Genomic DNA, 16500 nt, shown 5'->3' on the forward strand with positions numbered 1-16500 from the left:
TAGAACCGTCAAGATTACGAATGTAGTTTATGGTAGTCATTGACCCTGAGTTCTTGTACAATCATTTTAGTACGTCGACTTTTCACCTGATTTTTATGATGAAACATTCACGTCATAAAATTCATCATATTATAGTTCATTTGAAATATCCAAGTTACAAAGTCCTCTTAGCAATTTTGCCTTTCAAATATGGTACCTACCGAAATTTCTTAAACCTTTAGATTTACTAATTGATAGCAGATTACCGAAAAAGTAGTCAAGTTGAATCACCAAAATCGATTTAACTGTAAAATTTCGTTCAACTTTATAGTAGCCGTCTACGGTAACACTACCTATATAGGTACAGAAGATCGGTAGGTATTCCCGGAACAGATTACTGCGGGATACCCAAATCACCAATGCTACTTTACAATTCACCTAGTACCTATTCAAGGTTGGGTTCATAAATTTTAGCACCAAGTGTGTCTAATTTGAAGTCAATAAGACTTTTTTGCTTCTTTCACCTTCATTTTCGTTTACGAAGTAGCACAAGTATTCCTAAGAATTGAATGCATTTTTTTATCAGAGAGAAAATTTTACTGGAAAAATGCTTTTCGGTAAAAGTAACCCTCCTAATAAATTTTAGGGAAATAAAAACATTAAGTAAATTCCAATAACATGTATTTAGTTAAAATATCATATTTGACCAATTATATACATACATGCATTTACATATTTACAATAAATAGATATCATTTACATGAATATGTACATCAAAACAATTCTGTTCATTTTTGTTTATGAACTAAAATGAGGATTGATTTTGATAATTGAATTAATTGTTTTTAAGAGTGAAAATGTTTCTAGGAAAATACTCGACAGAATCTGAGAATAGGTGGGTTCACCTATATCTTTCTTATACTCATTAATTTAGATAGAGTTTATCCCTATATTTCTAATTATTTATAGGAAAATAAAAACATTGAGTAAATTTCAATAATGTGTATTTCGTTGAATATCATATTTTTCAATTCGATCTACTGACTTTTACATACAATTTGAAAATTCATTATAATATACATATATACAATAAATAGATATCATTTAGATTGAATATTTACATTTATACAATAATATATATTAGATATTTATACTTTTTTCTATACAAAAACATTTGGAGATCAAACATAATATGTAACAAAAGATGTATTTTACAACAACTTTGTACTAACAACTTAAACCTAATTCTTTGGTAAACCGCCTTTTCTACTCACATTCAAATGAATACCAGTTAACATTGTCTTGAAATAACTGTAACTGGCTTGAACAAACTGTCTGAGGGACTTGGCTCAGGTGATGAAGAAACACTTGAAGGAGACATGGGAAACGGCAAAGGTGGCATCAATTGCGTCGGATGTTGGGAATACCTCAAATTTTGGTACATATCCATATGGGGCTGTCTGAAGTAGGCTGCCATGTCGAACATTTGTGGTTGCAAAGGCATGTTTCCAAACATTGGTCTCACTGAAGCAGGCGTAGGTGTTGGGAAGAAATACGGTGAGTATCTTTGGCAAACTTGTTGCTGGTAATAGAGCTGAGGCGGCATTTGGAGAGACCTTCTGAAAGCTGCTAATCTGGACCTTGTAGCAGCTGTCGATCGTCTTCTCAACTTGCCGGTGGTACCTCCGATAAAAACATCTTCGGCAGAAGAGTCTAACATCCAGTAGTTACCTTTACCAGGATCATCGTAATGTCTGGGCACCTTTACAAAACACTTGTTCAAACTCAAATTGTGCCTTATTGAATTCTGCCAACCCATCCTGTTGTCTTTGTAGTAGGGAAAATTTGTGATGATGTACTCGTAGATTCCGTTAAGTGTTAACCTCTTGTCTGGACTGCTTCTGATGGCCATCATGATCAAAGCGTTGTAGCTGTACGGTGGTTTTTCTTTTGCCTTCGATTGGTCATCTTTTTCCCCATCATTACTACAATCCAAAGGTGTTGATGTACCCGTAACATCCAAGTCACAATCGGATTCACCACTTAAATCGGAAACTGGAGTTGGTGCACGTTGTTTTTCAACATCGTTGTTATCTGCCAAAAATAATTCCGGCATCAGCGCACTGATAGAGAATGAGGACTTCAGGGGAGTTGTTGACATTGCAGGAACTGTCACTAAACTGCTTTTTCCCATTATAACACTGCGAACCAAAGTTCATAAAAATCACAACTTTACTTATTATTGCTCTGTAGCACGACTTGGCTGCTTCGAGGCCTAACTAAAACTGCCAGTATAAGACAGGTTCGGATGGAATATCTGGTACAAATCCCCACTTCGATAGGGGCCAAACGGCAGACCAATCAGAACGTGGTATTAGAGGTTGCTCCGCCCTTTTTAACGTTCCGCCCCTAGAAATCGAGGTGGGAGATTTATTTTGTGAATAACTTAGTGCCAAGCTGTTTAATTTTAGTTTGTTTTGTTGTATTTGTAGGTTTTTGCATTCTGTTTATATCAACTGGTGAGGGGTTGATGTCATTGATGATTCGGTGTTTAGCCTACGGAAAAAATTGATTCGAGTCAAATCCTTTGGGGTTTAATGAATAAATTAAGATTTGGTAAGGTGTGGTGGAGCTGTGCGGGATATCAAAAAAAAAAAAAGTTTTCATCGGATAAGAACAAATTTTGGTTTTTATCTTCTTATTTCATAATTGATTTTTTGGGATATTCGGGTTTTCTTGAAAATTTTATACTCGATACCTAATTTCTTAAACTATACCTATTTAATTCAAATAAATTTGGTAATTAAAGTTTTTATTTTTATATGTTGACCTAAACGGCAAAAACGTTTTGTTATGGTACCTAGGTATTTGAATCAGTCATCTATTACATCTGGAAAACAACACAATGGAAACATAAAGTAGGTAACCACGAACCGAAAATTCAATTCAACTGTTCATAACTTGACAAAGTCATTAACATCTATCGAAACAAGAATAAATACTTATTCAATATTGACTCATTTATCTACATAGGTACCTACTTATACATATATAAAGATTCATTCACAACATCTACCTACTTAATGATTGTTAATGAGTAAAAATAAATAACCGGAATAATTATCATATTTATTTTCTTCAGAAAAACTATCATAGTACCTATTAGAGGGTTATTAAAATAATAGCCAATACAATTAGGAATCCCTTCACCTTTTCACTTCATAATACTGTGATAAACTCAAAAGTTAAGTGATTCAGTATAAACATTGTTCAAAGGCCATTAAAAGCAATACAATACAATTAGAAACCCATAGTAGGTATAGCTGCTGGTAAGAGTGATTTTACATTAAAGTTATTTGATTACAGTTTCACTTTCTATAACAGTTGTTTCTTTCTTTCATTACATTTCTCCCTTCTGCATGTCATTTTTTACTTCTATTTGGTTCTTTAAAAGAGGTAATTCCTCTTATCTGTCTTTCTTATTGTGGTTTGTATTATCTTTCTAAATTCGCTAATCTCGTGCTCTTATAGCGTCTCTATTCTCTTCTTCATTCCTTAACTATTTACTATTAATAGTTGCAATTTTCAATTCTTATTTGTTGGTTGCTTATATACCATGGGTGACCAACCGCTGATCTGATTACTGATTACTGAATACAGTAGTATTCAGTGTAATTTGCAACTGATCTCTCTTATATTGTCTTTATTATTATACCAGGTTACTCCTGCATAATGCTTGGTATAAACACTAGGTATATTGGGTTTCTTGATCGTCCTGTTCTCGTTATAATTTTTTCTAGAAGTCTGTATAGATAACACTCATGAAGACAGTCCTCAGACATTTCGTTTATGAATGGCACTGAACATGTGACTAGCTGTAATTTTATTTTCATTTCAACGTCTAAAATTTTAACTCCGTTGGTTTTGTAATTTCTTCTTAAATTTTCAATGGGTCTAGTTATGTGATCAACATAAAATATTGCATGAGGTCATTCTACATCGAAATGAATAGGCAGCTGCTTCATAATAAGAGGCTTCAGAACAAACATTGATAGGAATTGACCAGAATGTGTGAGTATTTCAATGAATATGTCGAATATTTTTGTCATCTTAAAAAATTACATAGTAGAATATTCTTTTTTGTAAGGTATAATATAAGGATAACGGAGAATTTTTGTAAACATTTAATATTTTTATATAACTTCATTTTTAATGTTATACGGATAACATATGTATCAAATTGGTACGTTTTTTTCTATTTTAGGGCAATATAATGAAAACTATAAACGTCGTTTTATCAAACATCTAGATGGTTGACAAGTATAGGTATTCAAATGGTCATTTTTCAGGATTAGGTAGTTGGAAGTGCATCTTAGAGGTCTTAACTACTTTTGCCATTAAAGACATGCTTTACTACCGTTGCGGGGAGTTGCAAATTAGGTATTTCAGAAAATATTTTGGCTTGTTTGCAAATACAGAAGTCTAATTCGTATGGGCAGAATGGAGATGAAGTCATAAATGTCTCTCTTCTATAACATCCCATGCAAAATCCAAAATTTACAATCTTAACGGAGCTTTGAGTCAGAACTCAACATTTAACCGATTTGTTGTTGATGCTGCCAATTTTTGGGAGCTTTGATTTATTGTCATTTATAATCTTTTTGAAATCATTATGAATACCTACTACTACTACTACTGCTACTACTAGAGCAGCAATATATAGAATTGTTTCGAATCAAAATGTTCTGACAACTAACATCGAATTATCGTATAATTGTAATTACCGTATAACAAACTTTTCAAATAGATTCCAAATAATATTCTTGCAATTGATTCGTCCTTATTGATAAATAGGAAGTATTTCGAACCAAAAAAAAAAAAATAAATTCGACTTTTCAAATGACACTACATGTACCTACTCAAAACAAACAGTTCAGCAAAAAACGTCCGAATTCATGTGAATGCTTGATGGAACGGGTAAGTTAAGATCATTCAGTCGGAAAATTCAAACTCGAATACAGACCCATCCATCTGTGAAGCCAGTGCCAGGAAAGGAGTGGGGCCCCCCTTAATTTTTTTTTACCCCCCCTGAAATATCGCATGAGCAAAAAATTTACATCATGAATTTAACGTAAACTAGATGGCTCTGGAAATATTGGCCTAGCTTAAAAAATCCTGGCCCCTCCTTGCTTACTCCTATCCTTGAAAGTTGGCATCGCCACTGCTGCAAAAAACGGGGTTCTCATTTGAAATTCCAAAGTTGCCTTCGTACCCCCCTCGTCAAATGGAAATTAACTGGAAAAGGCATAAACGAACTTCCCCCTAAAAACCATCAACCTTTTATTTGAAACATTTTTCCGTAATATGTTTCTTTTTCGAAATTTTTGACTGATTCAACTTGAAAAAATATCCGGTATACGTAGATGTAATCTATCTAGGTAGGTACTGAGATAATAATAATAATTTTTTCAGAATTCATCAATAATATTCTGCATTAGAGAATATCAGCTACCCAATCTTCTATGAATAATTTTAATGTTAGATAAGGGCGGGACATAAATTCATTTCTTGATAAGTACCTACAGGGTGTCCCAAATTCGATGCTCATTGAATGCATCTCGAGAATTATAAGACTAAGAGAAAAAATCTTCAAGAATCTTTAGAGATATAGAGGAAAGTTGGTGTTTCTTAAATGGGACACGCTATATTTTCAAAGCAGTTTTTTCGCCCAGATTTGTCAATAACCATCTCGTTACCAATTTTTCAAAAATGTCATTTGTTCCAAAGATATTGAGTTTTTCGACATTTTCGAGTTATTTGCTTACCAATTCATTTATTATCAGAGATTTTTCTTTGGAACAACCGAGGGAACAACTCGATTGTCTGTTCTCGATATAATTTTCTCTGGAAATCTGTAGGTAATATTCATAAAGACATTCCTCAGAGGAAAAAGAATATTCCGTACAAAAACGTAATCAGCTGAAAGTCGGTTTAAAGATCCCGTGTTTTTTTCTATATTCTACTTGAAATAAATTTGCAGCCTAGAAAATATTAGAAAAAAATTTCGACAGTTTTGAGAGTTACAGAAAACGGCATTTTCAAAATCCTAACGGAAAATAGATGATCAGAACCCTACTTAGGAAATAATAGAAATATAAGAGTTGTAAATTTGTAACGTAGAACATTTGAGCTCCCATTCCTCGAAAACAGAGGTGATTTTCTAAAAAAGATTTCATTCTTTTGAATGGCCCTCTATTTAGACTATTCTCACTTTTGAAGCTGTCATCTTTTGACCCTTAATACTATATGAGCCTCTTTTGTCTTCCTTCTAATTCACCTTATATTCATCAATAACTTCAATTACCTACAGCTCAATCATCTGTCAACAGAATTGCAATTTTCCAAAACTATTATTTTCGAATTCGTTGAGTTCAGCAAATAACAATCAGCAAAACTCTTTCTTCTTTCTATTTGGTCAAACTGATAATGCAAAATTCATGATCATCATCAACTTCTATTATACCTACACTGTGTCCGTTAAGTATGGAATAAATTCATTTTCAGCTAAACAGACCATTCTAAGAAATAATCCTGAAACACGTCTATTTTTGAATCTAATTTACCGTATTTCAATATAATATTCAGGATGAATTACTTTCGAGTAATGAGGACACCGTCAGTTTTTTTAAATAGAACACCCCCATTTTGTCTCTTATTATTATTATTATTATTACTCTATCTGAGCTGATGTATCACATGTTGATTCCAATTGGTACAGGGTGGACAAAAGTACAATAGTTTTGGCTCATAAAGTAAGGCGTAATATTCTTTATTAGTTAAATTAACAATATTATCAATAATACCTATTTTCTAGCGGCAATAAACAAATAATGACATTTCACAAAAAACTAGATGACTATTTTTTTTTTAAATTGATAAGAAATAATTTCTTTCATATTCTGTCTGCTAGACCACAAGTACCAAACATGTTTGGAAACAGCTCATTTTTATTAATCTAAAAATGTAACAAACTACAGCGTGTTACATTCAAACCAATTGCCGCTAGACAATAAGTATTTTTAATAACATTGTTAATTTAACAAATAAAGAATGTTACGCGTTACTTTATGAGCACACACAAAGCTATAGTATTTTTGTCCACCATGTACCAATTGGAATCAACATGTGATACATTTTTGGAATCAGCTCAACTAGAGTAATCGGAAAATTGAGACAAAATGGGGGTGTTCCATTTAAAAAAATGACGATGACGTCATAACTCGAAAGTAATTCACCCTGTGTATTAGATTATTATTTTAAAATACGGTAAATTAAAATAAAAAATCGACGTGTTTAAAGATTATTTCTTAAAATGGTCTGTTTAGCTAAAAATGAATTTGTTCCATACTTTACGGACACAGTGTATATCTTGCTTATTCATGGGATCTTATTGTATCTAGTGACCCAAAATCGTCGTAGATATAGTGGAGGGATCTCAGAATCCCTTTGAGCTAGAAGGAAATGAATGGCCCTATTCGGACTCGATTTTTGATAGAATTAGTTTGGTGAAAACCGCAACCACTTCATTCAACAGTTTTCAAGCTATAAGAGAAAATTGCAAAATGGCGTGAATAAAAGTTCTCATAACTTTATATTATACTGTTGCTATAAAAATGAAACAAAAATTGACCCTTTTTTCAGTAGAATATGTTGGTGAAATAATTCGTATTTTATTGCAATTAGTTTTGAAGTTATATCTAATACAAACTTGTGTCTTTTGAAATATCTGATTTTCCGTACAAGGGTTCAGTTTATCTATACAAAAAATCATGAGGAATTTCAAGAGAATCTTTTCATCAGAGCTCTTCATTTAGATAAAATAACCGATAACATATTAAACACATCTCATTTATTAATGGTTATCCCATTTTGTGCTTCCGGAAGTAAACGTAAACAAAACACGCTCTCATTTAAAATATCGATTCAATATAGGTAATGGACTTGGCTTTTATGGAATACATCATTTCAATGCCCCCGCATGATCACTTACAGTACTCGTTCCTTGTGACGTAATTTCCAATGACTCGTTTTCGCATTTCAGGCAATATTTCACCAATAACTTGACGGATGTTGGTTTTTAGATCGTCAATAGTTTGAGTATTATCGGCATAAACGATTCTTCGCATAACACAAAAAAATCAAAAGGTGATAAATCTCAAGATCTTGGTGGCCAATACACATGGCCTGGAAATCATCCTCCAATAAAGTCAAAAGGTTGTGGCATGTTGCATCATCTTGTTCGAACCACATCTCTTCCAATTTTCAGTCATACAGGCCCAAATATTCGGTAATCATTTGGCTATAGCGATGATAATTGACGGTTTGAGTGACACCTTCTTCGTTTTCAAAGAAATACTCTCTCCACTCACTTCACCAGACCAAATTAAATTGCACACCATACAGTGACTTTCTATGGATGTAAGGGTCTCTCAGTAGTTACATGGAACAGTTTTGCTGGTTTACATGGTGTTACTGCAACTAGTAAACTCATCTTATTTTCTTTGTTTTCCTTTTATTGTTAATAAATTCGTTGTTTTCCTAATTCAGAGAATATCATTCATTTAAATGTACCGCGGGAAAACATATGCTGGAGATTTGATAGATGCCAGATGCGCGAGGATTCATTCAAGACCCGTCCGTGCATATGGACATTTCATACAGATTTCCTCTCGCTCTTTCGTTGTGTTAAACGCAATATTTTCTTTTCATAAACATTTTCGAGTCGACTCTATTTTCAAGAACAATACCGTTTCTTCGGTTGTGCGAGATTGAGTGTTCCGTCTACCACCCGTTCGACGGCGAAGATCTATCAGCCAAGGACATTTCATGGACTTTCCTTTACCAAGGTAGGCAGAAATCATTTCTCCACGAATTTCAATTTTCGGTCCTTCGCTACTTTTTTCATATTAAGGCCCTTGTCGTGCCATATTGGTCCAATCGAGCCGGATATTTGAACCTTATTTCTAAATTCTTTTGGTTAGGAAACTCTGAATTTAATTCATTTCATTTCCATATTGTTCTGCTCATAAAAAAACTGATAAGCGCAGTGTGTTGACATTCAGCGTCTTCTCAACCATAGACGACGTATTTTCAGTGGATAACCTCTCATTGTCGAACAATAACAATAACCTGACTTTTCGTAAACAATTTCATGATTGTTTACTTTCGATTATTTCGTTTCTCTATTTCTATATTCTCGCTCTTTCTGTCAGGTATTGTTCTTGTTTGAACATTTATCGATCTATAGTGTCCATACTTTGTTATTGATATTTTCATTTTCGTTCAATTTGAAAAACTTTTCAAAATAAACTTTCGACCTAACATTATAACTGCAGTATACTTTGAATCGTAGAACAGCTCATTCCACTCACAATGAATTCTAAAGTGAAACAGAATAAAGCACGACGTCAAGTTCTCATTGATGACATCGAGGAAATTTTGGTTTTAGCTCAGGCTGCGGTAACTGATCAAAGTCTTCACGTACGATTTCGTTTAAGATACGAAAGTCTGGAAGAAATTCACAGCGAATTTCAAACTCTGCACAGTGCTATCATAGTACTTTTAGCAAATTCAGATGAACCAGATTACAACGCCGAAAAATCAGTTAGAGCTGCGTTTACCGATAATTATTTCACAATCAAAACGATCTACGTGAATTTGTTTCCTGTCGTTATACCTGAGACCAATCGTATATCAAAATCGCCAAGTGTTAAACTTCCTAAAATCGTTTTACCTATTTTTGATGGTAATTATAAGGAATGGCCAACGTTTTATGACTTATTCAAAAGCTTAGTTCACGAGAATTCTAATTTGAGTCAAATCGAAAAATTTCAATATCTATTAAGTTCACTTTCTTCTCAAGCTCTTAATTTGCTCAAAGGTTTTCCTTTGACCGCTCAAAATTATGAAAACGCCTTTCAAACTCTAACTGATAGATATCAAAATAGACGCCTCTTAGCTAATACATGTTGGAATGAAATTTATAATATTTCAAAACTTCACAGTGAGTCGGCATCCGGACTTAGACGGATTCTGGAGGTATTTTCGGAAAATTTAGCTGTGTTGAAAAACTTAGGTCTGCCTACTGATCAGTGGGACTTTGTTTTATTTCATCTGCTCATTCAAAAATTAGACACAGCCACCATTAAACGATTCGAATTACAGGAATGCTCAACAGACATTCCTTCATTTATCAATTTGCAAACTTTCTTAACTGATCAATGTGTAGCTCTAGAATCAGTGGCTCTTTCTGTTCCTTCAAAATCTCAACAGTTTTCTGATTCTCGAACTTCAAAATTCAATAATACTTCAAGTAAACGAAATTCCGCTCTTTTAGTTCAGTCGAAAAATAATTCAGATAAAAAAGGCATTAGCTGTAATTATTGCAAGTCATCTCATAATATTTACAACTGTCCTTCGTTTTTGGGAAAAACTGCCTCAGATCGTTTCAAAATTGTCAAAGATAAGAATTGGTGCATCAATTGCCTTCATTCTGGGCATCAATTAAATAACTGTTCCTCGAAATCAACATGTCGAACCTGTAATAAAAAACATCATTCTTTATTGCACATGCGCAGTCCATCAGACGATGTACCTCAGAACGAATCATGCCAATCGCAGAGTCAAACCTCTTATTTTTCGCATTCCAACTCAGTGAATCTTTTGCCTGCCAACTCCACAGTTTTATTGGCTACTGCTCAAGTAGACATCCAAGACGCTTGGGGTAACTTTCAGAAAGTTCGAGTTTTATTAGACGCCGGTTCTCAAATTAATATCATATCCCAATCTTGTGTTAATAAGTTAGGATTGCAAATTTCAAAGACTGCACTTTCAATTACTGGCATAGGGGAAAGTTCATCTACTGCTTCTGGTAGCACTGTCTGCTCTATTCGCCCTACAGGTCAGATCAATTCATCTTTCACCTTTGACGCTGTAGTTCTCCCAAAAATTTGTACACAAATGCCGACCTCTTTAGTCCAATTTTCCAATTGGAAATGCATCTCCAACAAAAAATTAGCAGATCCTGAATTTTCTACTCCACATTCTGTGGACATTCTTCTTGGTGCAGATATTTTCCCACTTGTACTCAAGGACGGTCGAATCAAAGGCAACGGTTCGGAACCTACAGCCCTAGAAACTGTTTTCGGTTGGGTTTTCATGGGGCGAATTCAGTCTCCTAGTCGCTCAATGAATTCATTTCATTTGTCTTTATGTGATTCTTCTTTGAATTCCACATTAAAGAGGTTCTGGGAACTCGAAGAGGTGCCAACAACAACATCCTCTTCACCAGAGGATCAACGTTGTGAACAACTCTTTGTTGAAGGTCATTCGAGAGATGCTTCGGGACGATACACGGTTGCATTGCCATTTGAAAGTGGCAAATGCGTTTGTTTTGGGGATACATATTCTTTAGCTCTGCGTCGTTTTCTGTCGCTCGAACGTAGACTTATAAGAACTCCAGAAGTTTACCAGGAGTATTGTCATTTCATGAAAGATTATTTGAGTAGTAATCATATGTCGTCAGTAATCACCGATGTCGAAACTGAAAATAATTTCTATATCCCTCATCATTGTATCATCAAGCCTGATAGTGCGTCGACTAAGTTACGAGTAGTGTTCGACGCATCAGCTCACCTTCCAGGTAAATTGTCCTTGAATGATGCTCTCTTGATTGGTCCTAAATTACAGAAAGATATTTTTGTAATTCTGTTGAATTTTCGTGTCCACACTTTCGTTTTCACGGCCGATATAAAACAGATGTATCGTCAAATCTTGATTCAGCCCTCACATCGTGATTACCAAAGAATTCTTTGGAGGTTTTCTCCGTCAGAGCCTATCGGTGCATATCGATTAAACAGTGTTACCTACGGAGTTGCGCCTGCTCCTTTTCTTGCTCTTAGAACTTTGTCTCAACTAGCTGAGGACGAAGGAGCCTCTTTCCCAAATGCTTCCAAAATCCTGCTCAGGGATATTTACGTGGACGATATTGTCACTGGCTGTGATGATCTCGAACAGGCCAAAGTTTTGGTGGATGAGTTGATATCATTGTTGGAATGTGGTGGGTTTGAGCTTCGTAAGTGGTGTAGCAATAGCCATGAATTACTTTCGCGTGTTCCTTTAGACCACCAACATCAGCATTCCATAAACTTTGATGCCGACTCTGCCATTAAGATTCTTGGTTTGAAATGGTTTCCTTCATTGGATGAATTTTCTTACTCAGTGAAGTCATCTGGTGAGGTCTGCTCAAAACGATCTATCCTGTCTGATCTCTCACGTATTTTTGACCCTCTCGGATTTCTTGCCCCATTTACTTTTCTTGCAAAGCACTTAATCCAGCATCTCTGGACTTTAGGCTTGCAATGGGATGATTCTCTCCCAGTGGAGGTAAACAATCGCTGGAATCAGTGCAAATCTGAATTGCACGAACTAGCAAAGCTCAAAATTCCTAGACTGTTGGCATCAGGTTCCTATTCACGATGCGAACTCCATGGCTTCGGAGACAGTAGTGAACGAGGTTATGCTGCTGTCATTTACCTTAGATTTTTCTATCCCAACGGATCTGTTGGTACATCATTCGTATGTGGCAAATCGAAGGTTTCTCCGGTAAAGAGAATTTCAATTCCTAGATTGGAACTCTGCGCCTGTCTTCTCTTGTCTAAACTCATTTCCTTAGTTCTCTCGATCTATTCATCCGCCTTTCAGATAAGCAAAGTTTTTGCCTGGTCCGATTCCACAGTCGCTCTGACATGGATCAGATCCTCCCCTCATCGATGGAAATCGTTCGTCAGTAATCGAACGACTCAGATTCAGGAATTGGTTTCGCCAGAACTCTGGTATCATGTCAAATCTAGGGATAACCCCGCTGATTGTGCTTCACGTGGTTTGACGCCAGTTGAACTTCTGAATTGTACATTATGGTGGGCGGGACCATACTGGCTCCGTTCAGAGGAAACCACTTTCGATCGCAGAGAAATGGAAAGTGATCAGAATCTCGTGAGGGAGGAAGAGCGTCACATTTCTTTGCCCACATTTGTCTGCTCGCAATTTGTACCTGAGTTGCTTTCGAAGTTCTCGTCGTTGTCCAAGATTCAGCGTATAGTGGTTTACGTTTTCAGATTCGTTCATAACCTGAAAAACTCCAAGTCTCGTATAAATGGAATTGTATCATCGATGGACCTCAAACATGCTTTCACCTTCATCATCAAGCAAGTACAGCAATCTGTGTTTCAGGCAGATATTGCTAATATTCAGAATGAAAAACCTATTTCGAAGGGTCTTCGTAAGTTGAATCTTTTCATTGGCGAGGATGGTGTTCTCAGGGTGGGCGGCAGACTTTCATTTTCTGGTCTTTCGTATGACCATAAACACCCAGCCCTTCTTCCGTCTTCTCATCGACTCACTGAACTTATAATTCAGCATTTCCATAGAGTTTACCATCATCCAGGTGCCCAAACTCTACAATTTCTCCTTACTCAACAAGTTTGGATATTGTCCGCTCGAAAAGCGATAAATAAAGTTATTTCTCGTTGTCATACCTGTTTCAGGGTGAAACCAAAGGCTTCTCAGCCTTTAATGGGTAATTTGCCCTCTCTAAGAGTGAATCAGCTCAAGCCTTTTCAATGTGTGGGTGTAGACTATGGTGGGCCATTTCAAACAACTATGTCTCGAACTCGCGGTTCTAAATCGTTCAAGTCGTACATATACCTGTTTGTATGTTTTACAACAAAGGCATTACATTTGGAACTCGTCTCAGATCTCACGTCCAACGCCTTTCTCGCTGCATTACATCGATTCATTGCTCGACGAGGACGATGCAATCATATATTTAGTGACGGCGGAACGAACTTCAAAGGAGCATATCGAGAGCTCTCAAACTATATGCAAAATGCGCTGATTGAGGAACAAATAAAATGGAGCTTTAATCCCCCTTCTGGTCCACATTTTGGAGGACTTTGGGAATCCGGAATAAAATCCGTTAAATCGCACTTGCTTCGAATCATAGGTGATCAAATTCTTACTTATGAGGAATTTTACACAGTACTTACGCAAATAGAAGCTCTTCTCAACTCGCGCCCGCTTTGTCCACTTAGTAATGACCCGAATGACATATCGGCGTTAACGCCGGGACATTTTCTCACCTTAGCGCCATTGACTGCGTTACCTGAACCGGACTTATCACACCTTTCAATGGGAAGACTTTCACGTTGGCAGCTTTTGACGCGTATCCACCAAGATTTTTGGAAACGGTGGCACTTGGAATATTTAAACACGTTACAACAACGTAAGAAGTGGTTCGATAAAACCACCGATTGTCTCTCAATAGGTACACTCGTACTTATCAAAGATGATCAGCTTCCTCCATTGCGCTGGCGTTTAGGACGAATCGAAAAATTGCACCATGGTGCTGATAAAATAGCTCGAGTAGCTAGTGTCCGTACAACTCAAGGTATACTGCAGAGGCCGGTGGTTAAGTTATGCCCTTTACCACTTCAATAATTTTTTTTTTTTTTTTTTTGTCAACTCTTTTTTCGTGTAAAATATTCTATTTTAGGTGAGCGGTTATGTTACTGCAACTAGTAAACTCATCTTATTTTCTTTGTTTTCCTTTTATTGTTAATAAATTCGTTGTTTTCCTAATTCAGAGAATATCATTCATTTAAATGTACCGCGGGAAAACATATGCTGGAGATTTGATAGATGCCAGATGCGCGAGGATTCATTCAAGACCCGTCCGTGCATATGGACATTTCATACAGATTTCCTCTCGCTCTTTCGTTGTGTTAAACGCAATATTTTCTTTTCATAAACATTTTCGAGTCGACTCTATTTTCAAGAACAATACCGTTTCTTCGGTTGTGCGAGATTGAGTGTTCCGTCTACCACCCGTTCGACGGCGAAGATCTATCAGCCAAGGACATTTCATGGACTTTCCTTTACCAAGGTAGGCAGAAATCATTTCTCCACGAATTTCAATTTTCGGTCCTTCGCTACTTTTTTCATATTAAGGCCCTTGTCGTGCCACATGGTAACCGAGTGACAAATGTGCTTCATCGTTGAAGAAAATTCCAAGCAAAAAATTGTCGGAATCAGACTCCATGTCAACTGGCTTCAGTTCTTGTGTCAGCTGAATCTTATAAGGATGGAGATGCCAATCCGTTTGCAAAATACGCCTTATGCCCGCCACTAACGAAGAGTTTTTTCGAGCGTTTGGTAGCAGGCGTTCAAGAGATTCCAGTCGGGCAGTCAAGTTCATTCTCTAATTTACAGTCGTGCGGTCGTGTCCCGAGCTGTCCGACTGTAAACGCTCGAACATGGGAGCATCGTGAGTGGCCGCCTTTAGCGTGCCGTGAGAGAGGCCCATATGTTGTTCGCGCCGAGAAATGGATAAACTTGGATTTTCTTCAACACTTTCACTCACTGCAGCAATATTTTCGGTCGAGAGTCCTCTTTGATGATGTATGGGCCTTAAGAGATGAGTTACAGATCCAATCTATTTGAAATTTTTTCACTGTCTTATCAATTGTAAGCTCAGATGGACTATTATCTCTACCATAATCTTTCCGTAATGCATAGGAAGCTCAAGTCAAGTAGTACTTTTTCAATCTCAAGTCAAGTCAAGTATTTATTTATCAAGTACTTGAATTCTATCAAGCTACGTGATATTTAGCATTGTGTAGTGTCACATCATTAAAAAAATGATGAATCAGAAGGAACCTCGCAAAAACACTTTTATTTATTAAATTTATTGTATAAAAAAACCGAAAACTTTTTTGGAAAAGAAACATAAATTAAATCACTATAAATCATAACAAAATAATAATGAAATGAAGTTATTGAGAAACCTCCAGGCTTTGTTTGATTCCTTTATTTTCCATCCAGGATCTTAGACACATGAGGCATCTTATAGATTTGTCACCTTACCTATTCCGGATTTTTTAACTGTAAGAGCAGCTCTGGAGAATTGTCTCTCAACAGGAGCTGTAAATGCTGGCGTTGATAAAAAATCCTTTGGCCATTTTGGCCAAGTTTGGAAAGATATTTCTGAAAGTACAAAAATCTACCAATAGATTTCATAGAACTGTGAGAAAACTATTAATAAAGTCACACTGGCGAATGCTTTAGCCTTTCGGCGCTCGAGGAATCCTCTTATTCAGTCTAAGTACGCATGAGATTGCAGAAATATATTCCGTGCGACGCGAACATATCAAGCTCAAGTAATATGAAGTAACTTGATATCAATCCAAGCAATAAATATCTAGAGTCAAATCAAGCTCAAGTATGTAATTTTTCAGGAGCTTGATTTTCAAGTCAAATGGTTAGTTAAAATGTCAAGCTACTCGGCTTGATGAATCCCTAGATTGGTGCTCAAAAGCTCCTGGCGCCGAGAGAGTGATTTTCTTGAAAATTTCCGTTGATATCTTCGTTTTCATATTATTTGCTTTCAATCACTTTTTCCACTTC

The 16500-nt window shown here is 36.0% G+C and overlaps 3 protein-coding genes across 3 annotated transcripts; 2 read left to right on the plus strand and 1 right to left on the minus strand.

Annotated features, from left to right (window-relative positions):
- Positions 1-694: 694 nt before the first annotated feature.
- Positions 695-2260, minus strand: LOC123684133 (fork head domain transcription factor slp2-like). Its single transcript, XM_045623275.1, has one exon. It carries the CDS (start codon positions 2171-2173, stop codon positions 1271-1273), a length of 903 nt encoding a protein of 300 aa, XP_045479231.1. The 5' UTR covers positions 2174-2260; the 3' UTR covers positions 695-1270.
- Positions 2261-10608: 8348 nt separating this feature from the next.
- LOC123684564 lies at positions 10609-13549 on the plus strand. The gene is made up of 3 exons (XM_045623858.1): positions 10609-12112; positions 12392-13318; positions 13467-13549. Exons 1-3 carry the CDS (start codon positions 10609-10611, stop codon positions 13547-13549), a joined length of 2514 nt encoding a protein of 837 aa, XP_045479814.1.
- A 286-nt stretch (positions 13550-13835) lies between these two features.
- On the plus strand, positions 13836-14547 carry LOC123684521. The gene has a single exon (XM_045623815.1). The coding sequence runs from the start codon at positions 13918-13920 to the stop codon at positions 14533-14535; it is 618 nt and encodes a 205-aa protein (XP_045479771.1). The 5' UTR covers positions 13836-13917; the 3' UTR covers positions 14536-14547.
- The last annotated feature ends 1953 nt before the right edge of the window (positions 14548-16500 follow it).

The sequence above is a fragment of the Harmonia axyridis genome, chromosome 7 (genome assembly GCF_914767665.1).
Source record: "Harmonia axyridis chromosome 7, icHarAxyr1.1, whole genome shotgun sequence".
NCBI classification, from domain to species: Eukaryota; Metazoa; Arthropoda; class Insecta; order Coleoptera; family Coccinellidae; genus Harmonia; species Harmonia axyridis.

What these genes read in the sequence shown, in the direction of transcription:
- LOC123684133 (XM_045623275.1), bottom strand. Translation starts at nt 2,173, where the DNA reads ATGGGAAAAAGCAGTTTAGTGACAGTTCCTGCAATGTCAACAACTCCC.
- LOC123684564 (XM_045623858.1), top strand. Translation starts at nt 10,609, where the DNA reads ATGCGCAGTCCATCAGACGATGTACCTCAGAACGAATCATGCCAATCG. An exon ending in ATGTGGTGGGTTTGAGCTTC is followed by an intron (nt 12,113 to 12,391) that starts GTAAGTGGTGTA and finishes TCTGGACTTTAG; the next exon opens with GCTTGCAATGGGATGATTCT. An exon ending in ACCTATTTCGAAGGGTCTTC is followed by an intron (nt 13,319 to 13,466) that starts GTAAGTTGAATC and finishes GCATTTCCATAG; the next exon opens with AGTTTACCATCATCCAGGTG.
- LOC123684521 (XM_045623815.1), top strand. Translation starts at nt 13,918, where the DNA reads ATGCAAAATGCGCTGATTGAGGAACAAATAAAATGGAGCTTTAATCCC.